General features: G+C 44.6%; 1 protein-coding gene across 1 annotated transcript in view; it reads left to right on the forward strand.

The window, feature by feature from the left end:
* Positions 1 to 12,984, forward strand: part of sema3d (sema domain, immunoglobulin domain (Ig), short basic domain, secreted, (semaphorin) 3D) — a 57,429-nt gene that overhangs the window by 14,510 nt on the left and 29,935 nt on the right. The window contains exons 3-8 of the mRNA XM_080761547.1: positions 2,416 to 2,576; positions 6,188 to 6,250; positions 6,410 to 6,529; positions 7,149 to 7,242; positions 9,102 to 9,230; positions 10,932 to 11,068. Of these exons, the coding sequence (XP_080617673.1) occupies positions 2,416 to 2,576; positions 6,188 to 6,250; positions 6,410 to 6,529; positions 7,149 to 7,242; positions 9,102 to 9,230; positions 10,932 to 11,068 (704 nt within the window). The remainder of the gene's footprint in view (positions 1 to 2,415; positions 2,577 to 6,187; positions 6,251 to 6,409; positions 6,530 to 7,148; positions 7,243 to 9,101; positions 9,231 to 10,931; positions 11,069 to 12,984) is intronic.

Raw genomic sequence — 12,984 nt, forward strand, 5'->3', positions numbered from 1 at the left:
AGGCGGCTTCGATCTTCCTGTGAACTCATTTGAATCAGCTGCTCAATAATAACTCACAGGTTGACCTCCATCCGGCATACCAGTTTGCTTGTAGATATGAATTACATGCAACAGTAAATCCTGTTTCCATGGCCTGTTTCGTAACATATGGAACATTTCGAAGCATGGGTAAAAGGGAGGGACTGGCATTCACTCGAAATTCTTTATTTTATGTACTACAGTAAATGCTGAGTGAATTATTAGAATATATAGGCTGCCATATTGTTTCAAATGAGACCAAATACAAACCAGGCCGGGACAACGGCCTGGTTTGACATCAGAGGCTATAGCACATGTCAGCTGCCTGTAACGTTACATTGTTTATTTTTCTGAAACCGTGGACTGAACATCTTACACTCAATATTCATAACAGAGCCAGTCTGTGTGCTCATATGGAACATGGAAACAGGTCTGTCATCTCAACTTTGCCTGAATGCAGAGGGCTCCAATTTCACAACAGCTATCTAATAATTAATATGCTAATGTCTGTTAAAACCTTTGTCCCGAGGACATGAGATTTTGTCTGTATAGATCATGCATAACAGAAAAAGTATATCATCATGGGGCTTGATGGAGGCCTAGTTTTCAGCACCTACTGGCTGCCCCATTGATTCCTCCTTACTCAAACCAGTGGACGATCGAGTGCTCTCAGGAGATCCAACATTGAAACTATCAAATTAATGAAGAGCCTGAGGGTTCTCCTCACCGATGAAAGGTGTGCAGCGCTATAAGCTATGGGCTAACGGCTCAGATGGCCGTTTCAATGGGCTCACAGTGCTAGGTGTTTACAGAACAGATTAGCGTTAACCAAAGGCTAGCACGGCTAATCTCTCTGTGAGGTTTAGCATGAGAGGGCACGGGGGGATATGTGTGTGTGTGTTTGTGTGTGTATGGGTGTGTGTAGGCCATGCGCATGTGGAGGGGGTGAAAGATATGAGCATGCGGGGGTGATGTGTGTGAGCGTGTGTATAGGAGGAGGTATTAAGCCATGGCTGCGTAGGGTGGGGGGTCCCTAGAAGTTCAAATATTGAAGGTTAGTAACCTCACCGATCCTTCACGCGGAGAGGGCAATCACAATGTCAATCCTTTCAGAAAGACTCCCACTGGACCCCCCCACACTGGGCCAGTGTTTACTCTAGGCATGTTGCTATACTGCCGCAGTGAATGGAGTCTGGTGATTGCAGAGATTTCCTCAGATCAAGGACACGGGGGTCTGTGTTGAGAATGAAGTCAGCACTGAGCTCCCACAAAACTCACCATCTGTGAATAATGGACCCTTGAAGCTGAGGACCAAAGGCCCCTGTTTATCACAAATGAAAACATATTGTCATATATTGTTAATTTGTGAATTTAACATGTGCGTGTGTGTGTGTGTGTGTGTGTGTGTGTGTGTGTGTGTGTGTGTGTGTGTGTGTGTGTGTGTGTGTGTGTGTGCGTGTGCGTGTGCGTGTGTGTGTGTGCGCGCGTGCATGCATGTGTGCGTGCATGTGTGTGTGTGTGTGTGTGTGTAATTGGACATTTCTTGAATTCTGTATGTTTTTTTCTTTTAAATATCAAATCATATTTTTGCCATATAAGTCATAAAATAGATTTACATCATAAAGTACCTTAGCTTAGAGTCGTAAAATGAGGCATTCAACAATCCCTATAGCTTGCCCTGACCTGCATCTCAGATCACGGTCATCTGTATATATTGTATACTGTATATATTCCGTAGCACTGCTCATAAAGTTCCGTCAACTGCAGACGAGGTCTTGCTAGGGGCAAGAAGGGAGTTGTGATGTGTCAGTCATGTGGTTTTAGAAACACTATCAGCCCATGAATCAAAATCTCCCTCATTTGCCTTTCACCAGCTTGCCTAATCTAAGAAAGATATTTTCTTTCATTGTTATTATTGTAGCTATGATGATGACACCTTGATGATACCTGATAATGCCCCCATTGAACATGTGTGATACTGAATCCTGCCTGTCATTGTGTGTAGCAGAGGTGTTGAACCACAGAGGATTAGACTGTTTTTAGCCAAGCCAGGACATGCTTCATCTTCATGCAGAGGCCACATGAGGCTCTGCATCAATAGGACAACTTTGGCAGAATCTGCAAAATATTTTCTCTTCACCAGGTTGTTAATCCAGCCTGACAGTGTGTTGCGTGTTCGATTCCCATTCCAGACGACCTTTGCTGCATGTCACCCCCCCATTTCCTGTCATTCTACTGTATATCTATCAATAAAGCAATAAAGGCAGAAAATACCCCAAACATATAAATCAATACAAAATGATCTGTGTACACAAACTGCAATGGTTCAATTCAATGATGTCTTTCTTTGTCTCTATATGTGTCTCTTTGTCTCTCTGTCTTTTGTCTCTGCATCAGAGTTGGTAAATGGTGGCAGTGTGTCTGTGTTCCTCGGACCCTCTGAGGGCCTCCACTCGCACACTCTGCTTCTGGATGAGGAGAGGGGTCGTCTTCTTCTGGGGGCCAAGGACCACGTTTATCTGCTGGACCCTGACAACCTGGCAAGGAGCCCCAGAAAGGTACAGTACTCCTGATGAGAAAGGCTCAAAATGATCACTTACACGGGGCTCCATTGGCCTATATAGACTGAAAGCACATTCAGACTTTAGATCAGCAAAACCCAGACCTAAAAATAAGTACAACACAAGAAAAGTCCACTTTTGGCGTTAATTGAGGTCACTGGCTGCACTCAAGAAGTTGTTTAAGTAGTCTAGAAAATGTTTATGCTGTGTTCACATGGGCAGATGCAAAGATACCAAGTCTACCATTCATTTTCAATGGAAGTCAGCGACATGAAGATGAAAAGATACATCCGATGTTTGTAGCTACTGCAAAAGCTACAACAGCTACACAAAAGTTGAGCTAGTTTAGACCTCACCTACAAAGATACAAACCTACAAATATGCTGTGTAGCTTTATATCTTTGTATATTTTGTCAGTATATCTGCCAGTGTGAACGCAGCATCAGTCAGAGTCACCCTTCCAACATAAGGGAGATTCTGGAAGAGATTCAAGTCTGAACAGCTGAGTTGGGAGTGTCTCCCCTGCGCACAGTAACTGTCCCGATCCTCAGGCATGCAGACTCATGCTTGGAGTCACCCGAGACATCCCAATAACCTCAGCTATGCGTGCTGAATGGATCATTATGAGAGAGGACCACTTAAGTTCTCATCATGGCACTTTAACATGTCTGGCAATCAGCAGGGGGCATAAGGTCTTATATGCCAGGTATTATATTCTTTCCAGTGTCCCTGTTCCCGTGAATGAGGAATGCAATCAGTCATGTATTGTTTTTGGAGAAGCACCCATTCACCATTCAGTCAACAACAATAATGCAACTGATCTGTCTGCTTGGTGAAGGCCAAAGGTCATGATCTCAGACTGCTACTTTCTGCTCATGCCGCGTTTGTACGCCTTTCAAACATGAAGGCACTCACATGCACATACATAACAGCATGTATATGCACACATGGACACTCGCACACACACACACACACACACACACACACACACACAGACTTGCGCACGCACACGCCACAGGATTCGGAGGGAACCCATATGTTAAAGTTTGTAGATGCGAGTGTGTGTTTACGCAGCTGCGGTTGATCCGCGAGCGAGACGACATAATGTTTATTTGATCTTTATCTTGTTGCCTTAACTCTTAGGCCTGCTCTTAAAGTGTTGCATTTCTGTTGCCTCTCTGGTCACCGATACGATGCCGGGGGGAGATAGCCATATATATACGTCCAATTCTCCAAATGCTTTCTGAAATTGACATTGAACCTGATAAACAGTCGGAGACCGGTTCGTTACAGAGCCTACCTACAGAGTTCCCCCAGGCACGGAAAAAGCAAGTCAATTAGTATCCTATTACTTTGTGTGTGTGGCCTTATTCCAGGTAGATACATGCCAGCAGCATGATGCAATGAAGTACATCTTATTCCAGGTAGATACATGCCAGCAGCATGATGCAATGAAGTACATCTTATTCCAGGTAGATACAGGCCAGCAGCATGATGCAATGAAGTACATCTTTAAACTTCGGTCAGTGCATGGTGGGAGTATATTTACTTAAGGTCTGTACTTAAGTAAAGATTTTTAGGTATTTGTATACTTGAGTAATACTTTGACTTCTATACTCCACCACATCTCAATGAGAAATATTGTACTTTTATTCCACCACAATTGTTTTATTAAACTTTAGTTATTAGTCATATTGTAGATTTAGATTATTATTACAAAATAATAATTAATAAAATTAATCACTTCAGCCCTGTATACATTTTGGCTATTTTCAAAAGATTTATACATTTGAAAACTTGAAATGATACATTCTGCATAATGAGTATTACTTTTGCTTTACAACAAGCACAATTTGATGCCAATACTTTAGCACTTTTACTCAGGTAAATTTTGAATTCTAACATATTAATGTATTTCTATATTCTATATTGCAGTATTGATTACAACATTTGAGTACTTTTCCCACCACTGACTCCCGCCTCTGCAATCTCCACACAGGCTGTTGAGAAACTAGGCCGTTGATCACTTTCATGTAATGTAGATCTGAGTCGAAAATCTGCCTAATGCTAAAGTCCTCTCACAAGCCTCGCACTGTGCTCGATCAATACATCAAACCATGAGACTGATTTTCTTTATGAAGTATGGAATCATGAGACGTAGTGTGCGTGTGTGTGTGTGTGTGTGTGTGTGTGTGTCTGTGTGCGTCTGTGTGCGCACGCATACTTACATGTTGGTGTGTGTGTTTGCATGCATGCATGACGCTCTGTTGACCCATGAAGGAGTTTGGCGATAGCTCCCCTTGGTAGGATTTAGGGGTGAACACGCTAAGCACATAAGCCTGTTATCACACATGTGTGAACGTGGCGGGCGGGGTACACAGAGGGGACAGACGCCGTTATCCCTCCATTATTCCCCTTAATGCCAATGACTGGAGGTGTTAATTGTTGTGCGAGTGGGATCACTGGAAGAGTAATCTGCACAACCTCAAAGATGAGAGAGAGAGAGAGAGAGAGAGAGAGAGAGAGAGAGAGAGAGAGAGAGAGAGTGAGAGAAGAAAGGGTTTAGTTTGTACCTGAATCTCTAGTAGTGTGTAGACTAGCGAATAATAGTCCCTCTCTCTCTCTCTCTCACACACACACACACACACACACACACACACACACACACACACACACACACGCACACGCACACGCACACACACACACACACACACACACACACACACACACACACACACACACACACACAGACACACACACACCCCCACACACACACACACACACACACACACACACAGGGCCGTATTTGTGTCAGTGCCTTACCCCTTATCCCTAAACGTCTTTGCCTTTTTGTCTCCACCAGGCCAAAGGCATCGGGAGAGAGTATGTTATACACTCTGTCCGTCCGCCCGTCTGTCTGTCTGCTAATCTCCGGCACCGTTAACCCGGTTGATGCCAAACTTTGCACACACACTCCCTGGATGCCAACGATGAACCTCTGCCCCAACATTTCCAGAATGGCCTGTAGCGCCACCAGGAGGCTGACTTTTTTTATATTACTCCTCCAGATTCTGTCCAAAAACCCTGCATCGTTACACTGTATCTAGTCATGTGTTCAAGATGGATCTGTCCGACATTTCATATTCCATCCTAATTACCTAAAATTGGCTTTCAAAGTTTGTAGGATTGGTCCTTTTGAAACAAAAAGCCTCAAATCACACACAGCGTGCAATTTACGTGAAATCTTTCACATACTTTCCTACTAGGCCGAGGAATATATCCCACCCTTTTCACATTTTGAAATTGTTCAATTAGCTGATCTACATCGACACGTGAGCTTGTAGATTGGCTATTTGAACTATTCAGAAATGGCAAAGAAGTTTAGTATATGGGTTAAGGCACTCGAACGCGAAACACGAAAATAGGGCCCTGTGACAGTGTCTCTCTCTCGCTCTCTCTTTCACTGTTCCCCTTCTCTGTCACTCGCTCTTTGCATATTAAACTGGATATTCAAAGCCCCACATCTGTGCCTGCAGCCTATAGTGTTGTGAATGATCGAACATGTTTCTTGTAACTCACAGAGTCTCCCTTCATTTATCTGCTCTCAGATCAGCTGGCCTGCTTCCCGGGACCGAGTGGAGATGTGTAAACTGGCGGGAAAAAATGCAAATGTAAGTCCCCAGGGGAAAAGAAGACCAGACGGTAAAATATCGATGTATTTCCTAGCAGTTTGCAGAGCACTGTTGAGCTGGAGTAAATAAGAACGGAATCAGACTGTCTTTTTGGTTTCTCTTGGCTCTGTCTCCCTCTCCCTCCTCCTTGCCTCCCAGTTGGAGTGTGCTAACTTTATCAGGGTGCTCCACAACTACAATCGTACACATGTCTACGGCTGCGGGACCGGCGCCTTCCACCCCAGCTGTGCTTTCATCGAGATCACGGGCCACAGAGAGGTATGCCGCTGTCTGGAGGAAACCACCTAAATCAATACTATTGAACACCCTTTATGTCTGTGTGTTGCCTATAAGAATGTGGAACCAATGAAGTATTAAAAAGTGCTTTGGACTCTTAACTCCATTGGAACCTCAAACTGTCTTCCAAAACAGCTAACTGCACAGCCTCTCCCCCTCTCATGCAAGTAATTGACAATATATAAAGTCACAATACCAACTTTCATGAGGCAGACAGGCAGTATTGCTTTGTCTTAAAACAAATATAAGGGTTTCTTCATCTCCTGAACAAAAAATATCTATTTTTCATTTCTTGAAAAAATTACATTTTACACTTACGAATTTAGCTTTTCAGAATCCTCATAAAGACATGCTATCGTACATTCGTCTCAATGGTGGACAGTGCATTGGGTTGCATGCATTCAGTCAATTTCAGTGCATTGGGTTGCATGCATTCAGTGCATTGGGTTGCATGCATTCAGTGCATTGGGTTGCATGCATTCAGTGCATTGGGTTGCATGCATTCAGTGCATTGGGTTGCATGCATTCAGTGCACAGTACAAAGGTGCAATATCAATACATCTGCTTTGTCTCCCTCTCCTTCTTTAATGCCTACTTTCAGAATGGTGTGTTTCAACTGCTGTCCGGTACAGTGGAGTCCGGCCGGCTCAAATGCCCCTTCGACCCCTGGCAGCCATTTTCCTCTGTCCTCACAGGTCAGAATGAACACCACATCACCTTATCATCACTTATAGGACACTGGTTCTCAAACAGTGGGTCCGGACCATTGTTGGGTCACTCACCAACTGGGTGAGATCATCATATTTTCCTTTATTACACAGAAAAGTAATCATCAGTGTTGAGAGTTTGGTTCCGTTTGTGTACTCTCAGAGTTAAATTAAATAAACACTTATGATTTTACATAATAGGAATGGTACTGATGCTGCAGCACAGTAAGCACAGTACATGTTAACCCAGCAAGCCAAATAACGTCGCGAACCACAAGTGAATAACTGCTTTTTCCATTTCCTATGTTTAAAACACACGCACGCACGCATGTACACACACTCACACACATACACACACACACGCACGCACGCACCGGAGTCACTGGAGGACGTCATCATAACGTTATCATAGCGTTTGGCTTGATGGGTTAGGGTTAGGGTTACTGTACTGTGCTTACTGTGCTGCAGCATCAGTACCATTCCTATTATGAAAAATCATGAAGTGTTCATTTAATTTAACTCTGAGAGTACACAAACGGAACCAAACTCTCAACACTGATGATTACTTTTCTGTGTAATAAAGGAAAATATGATGATCTCACCCAGTTGGTGAGTGAATATGTTTTCCTCAGAACCTGTTTCTCCTCTATTATGGTCATATAAGCGGCCAGGCGCCCCTCTGTTCAACACATGAAATAAACAAGATGACTTGGCGGGGATCTGTAAACATATTCAGACATATGATTCGGCTTGCATGTTTCTGACCTTTGTCTCCCCGTCAGTTGCGTTCGTTTCTCGAGAGCACTCTTTCTCTCGGCCTGTGTTTGTGTATTGTTTTAATGAGCTAAACTATAGTGAAATTAAATAGATGATCGTATTGCATCACGTAAAGGCCAAATAACCATCTAACACCATGGCCGTCAAAGATATTTCCTAACAAATACAGGGAGTGCACTTGTAAACCGAGAAGAATTGTAAAAACATAAACTTGTACCCTCACACAGTTCCAAATTCATGACAAAGTGGAAAAGCTTTATTGGTGATTAACTTTTTTTGTTGTTTACATTATAGACTCAGTTTACATTTCCAAGTGAATCTTTGGCCCACTTTACAGTGAATCTTTGGCCCACTTTACAGTGAATATTTGGCCCACTTTACAGTGAATCTTTGGCCCACTTTACAAATACCTACTCAGCAACATTCAGGTTTCCCCCTATATGCTTTTTGTTTATGCCATTTAAGTTGATACTATGTGACGTACAATCATTGAGCAGGGTCCATTTGGTTCCATCCATACTCTCTCAGAGTTAAATGAACACAGTATATTGTGACCCCAGTGATAAGAATCACATCAAATGGGGGTCCATGGTCTAATGCAGTGGTTCCCAATAGTTTTTTATCTCAAGACCCAAAAGAGAGAAATGACATTTGACGCCCGGGACGTAAACTAGTGAAAATAGCAGATCTACAAGCTCACAACATGTCGCTTCACGCAACATTGTGAGCTTGTAGATCAGCTATTTTCATCTGTTCTTAAAAGTTTGGTTTTCTTATTCATGGAATTTCTGTGATTAATTAATTATTAGCTTCATGAAATTACTGGGGAAAAAGCCATTGAATTTTGTTGAAAGTTTCATGAATATTTTAGCTTTTTTAGGGACTTGAAACTAGAAGAGTGGAGAATCACTGCTGACTACGATTCTGATACACCTGTCTGTCTCATTCTGATAAACCTGTCTGTCTCATTCTGATAAACCTGTCTGTCTCATTCTGATACACCTGTCTGTCTCATTAAACCTGTCTGTCTCATTCTGATACACCTGTCTGTCTCCCTCTCTGCCACACAGACCAGTACCTGTATGCAGGCACGGCCTCAGACTTCCTGGGCAAAGACACGACATTCACACGCTCGCTGGGTCCTCCTCCTGATCAGCACTACATACGCACTGACATCTCCGAAGACTACTGGATAAATGGTACACACACGCACGCACGCACACACACACACACACACACACACACACACACACACACACACACACACACACACACACACACACAGTCACACACACACACACACACACACACACACACACACACACACACACACACACACACCCCTCCCCACAAAGGCACGCATGAACATACATTAATACACACTTGCAAACATACCGAGTGCTGTCATAAGTCATAAGCTCTTTTCTTGTCCTCTCATCTTTTTATGTTTCCGACCTCTCTCTGCGTACATACAAAGGGCTTCTCTGTGCTCCCAGGGTGGGATGTAGAGTGTGGTTATTGGCATTCCAGTCCAGAGGAAACAGCCCACTTATTCATTTGGCTGCTGGAGCTTTTATATGAATGCCACTCTGGGACGAACTGGGGCCACCACACCTACTGGAGGATTTACAGTGTGCCACAAGGTTCACCCGTCTGACTCACATATGGACACATATACATGTATAGACATACAGCCAAATGGGCATGTGCACACATGCACACATGCATGCACACACACATGCACACAGAGAAGACTGCAGATCATGTGTGTGTGTGTGTGTGTGTGTGTGTGTGTGTGTGTGTGTGTGTGTGTGTGTGCGCGCATGCTTGCGTGCGTGCGCAGCTTGTGCGTGTGTGCCTGTGTGCGTATGCGTGTGCATGTGCGCGCATGTGTGTGTGCGTGTGTGTGTGTGTGTGTGTGTGTGTGTGTGTGTGTGTGTGTGTGTGTGCGTGCGTGCGTGTCTCCAGTCAGTTGAGACAGTTTTACAGCCAGTGATAGGTTGTCGTGGATCAACAGTTGTCACCGGGATCTAAATCCTGACACATGGCCTCCACATTTCACAAGCTCAGAGCCGTGGTGCACAAGAGAGGGCTGGAGTAATTATTCCTGACCTTGTGTGAGTGTGTGTGTGTGTGTGTGTGTGTGTGTGTGTGTGTGTGTGTGTGTGTGTGTGGACTGTGTCTTTCCTTGTGAGTCTGTGGAACATCTTAGCAATGCTCCGGCATTAACAAAGGGCCTCTATGAAGTGTGTGAGCAGCCCAGCATTAAGCTGCTCCAGCCAGGGAACCACCCGGGGCTGGTTGGCTTGACTTCCAGGGGTTGAGCTAATGTTGATGTAACGTCGCTGTAACACTTCAGACCTTTAGACCGGTTTCCCCTGTGTCTCGGGACACCGATGACAGCACACGCCGCAATTCTTCCAAAACTTATTTTGCGTTATGTCTTTCATCATCAGCATATGTCTTTTTTAAACATAATGATCTTTGATCGTCCGTCTTTCCGCTTTTGTATCCTCACATCTAATGTGTGTTTGTTGTGCTGTGTTGCAACTTGCTAGCATAGCTTGCACCATTGTTGTGTATGTGACTGCTGTTTGTAATTACATAGTGCTAAATAGAAAGAAAACTCTCTTTCCACATGTCCTCTCTCCCATTTCCCTCGGCTTGGACCTCCAGGTTTTCACCTTAAAAGTCTGATAATGTTATGCTAAGGGTTGCATGCACATACTGTAGTTACACATATAACATATACAGTATATGTACAACTCCTCGTGGAAGTCTATGTACGGTCGGCTGTAAAATGACGCGTGGTCCTTTTTTAACACTCATCTCCCTCGTTTCTCTTCTCCTCCTCTCTCCTCCCTTCTCTCTTCCTCTCTCTCTCTCCATCCTTTCTTCAGAGGCCAAGTTCATAGCCGCTCACCCCATCGCAGACACATACAACCCGGACGATGACAAGATATACTTCTTTTTCCGCGAGGTGTCACGGGAGGGAAGCGACAAGAGCATCCTGTCTCGCGTGGCTCGCGTCTGCAAGGTGAGACATTACTGTATAAATACTACCGGGATGGGGAGAGGGAATTAAGGGAGGTTGGAGGAGAAGAAGAATTAGGGGTACGAGAGGGCAGGAGAAGGGAGTGAATAATCGAGGCGCGGACAGGATAGGGCGAGAGGGGAGGGCAAGCCTTGCACAGGATACGTGGATATTGCGATGTGGCAGTAAGTGGAGTGTGGCTTGAAAGGGAGTAGGGGAGGAGAGGTGAGGCACCTGTGGGGGGGGGAGGGGGGGGGCATCAGCAGGGGGGTGACATCTCTGACAGGTTGTGTGGAAGTTGTAACTCCTCAGGGCGAGCTGATAGATTTCGCCGTCGGCCCTCACCCCCCACCACCACCACCACCATCACTGCCCGGGGGAAGGGATGGATCCCTTCCTGGTGCATTCCTCTTTTGTAGTGTGCTGAAAGAGGACCGGTCCGCTGATGTCAGGAGGGCTAAATCACGTACGTAGGCTCCCCCTTTGTGTTGTGCCGTCGGGGGCAGGGCGGCGCGCTCTGCTCCCCGGACACTCATTGAGATGAATGGAGCGGAGAGGGACCCTGCGCCAGCTCCCTGTCATCAATTTGGTCCCTGCGACCCTGGAGGGATTGCGTGTTTTCCGTGTGTTAGCCAAAGGAGGGATTGAATAAAAGTCAGGTCGAGGTAACTTGTTTCCTTTCTGCGGACACTATACAGCCTCCTTGTTTTCTGTTGCTCAGCACATTCATAATACAGTAGTAAGTTATAAAATTTAACTACAGTAATAGGGCACCGAAGTCTGGCGTCAATATCCCTAGAGGGCGCTAAGTCCACGGGTTCTACATGAAGGCATCTGTAAATGTAGAGCTTAAGAAGTGATATACAGTATGGCTGCCATTTCGACGAACCTCTGACCGGTCTCCATGGTATTCCTAAACGTAAAACTATGCCTAAAACTGACCTTATTCCTAACCTTAACCTCAGTAAAACGGTACGAAAAACCTAAAACTATTCCTAAACGTAACCTTTAGCGTCATTGCCTGTGCTATATATGCGGATGGAAGCAGGAGAGACGTATGATGGGAGAGCTCTGTGGTGACTTCCATTGTGCACCATTGTGGTTCCACATAGTTGTATAACTGAGCACAGCAGGGCCCTATAAGCATTCAGAGGACTGCTGCTACATTCTCAGAGAAACGCTCACAGAGCATTTATGACTTGGGAGTAAGCTGTAAGACAGAGGAGGAGGCGATTCCTTGGAATTTCTGTTCTCTCTCTCTCCCGTTTCTCTTTCTGTTCATGTGCACGTCCATAATTGGATACTTGAGTGTGTCTGTGGGGGTGTTTTGCCTGCATACAAGTAAATAATGTGTGTCAGGAAAAGTGCGTCTCTGGATATAGATAAGTTGAATGTTGCCACTACTGTTGGAGCAGACATAAACTACACAGGTTCATCCTAGATGTTCTGGGCATCTTTGTAAAGTTAGTGTTAGTAAAAAGCAGGTAAAAGAGTAACGTTCGAGCAGACTAACATCAGTCACTCTACCATTCAATGTAGTAGAAGACCTGCGAGTTTACACAGCAGATATGTCGTCTCCGCCTACAGGAAATACGTTTGCTGCGACCATGAGTCTGAATTTGTTTAAAGTAGCGGGTCGGATCCAGCATTTGCTGGATTGTGATAATAGCCTACACTCTCCATCGCCAAAGGTTATCAACATTGAAATACACCCTCGTTATGTGCTTAAGGATTTTGCTGTTCTTCTGGGCAAGTGTGTTTTGGTGCTATTGGCCGGCAGTATAATAGTCTCTCCTTTAGTTAAATAAGCCCCTGAGCCAAGTTTGATAAAGTGTGCACTTGAGTACACTTATCCGCACACACAGTCAAAGGCTGCCTCTTGGAAAAGGTATTCATATGCAAACAAACTCCCTGCATAA

Source organism: Protomyctophum bolini (assembly GCF_963924005.1).
Source record: "Protomyctophum bolini genome assembly, chromosome: 4".
Classification (NCBI taxonomy): Eukaryota; Metazoa; Chordata; class Actinopteri; order Myctophiformes; family Myctophidae; genus Protomyctophum; species Protomyctophum bolini.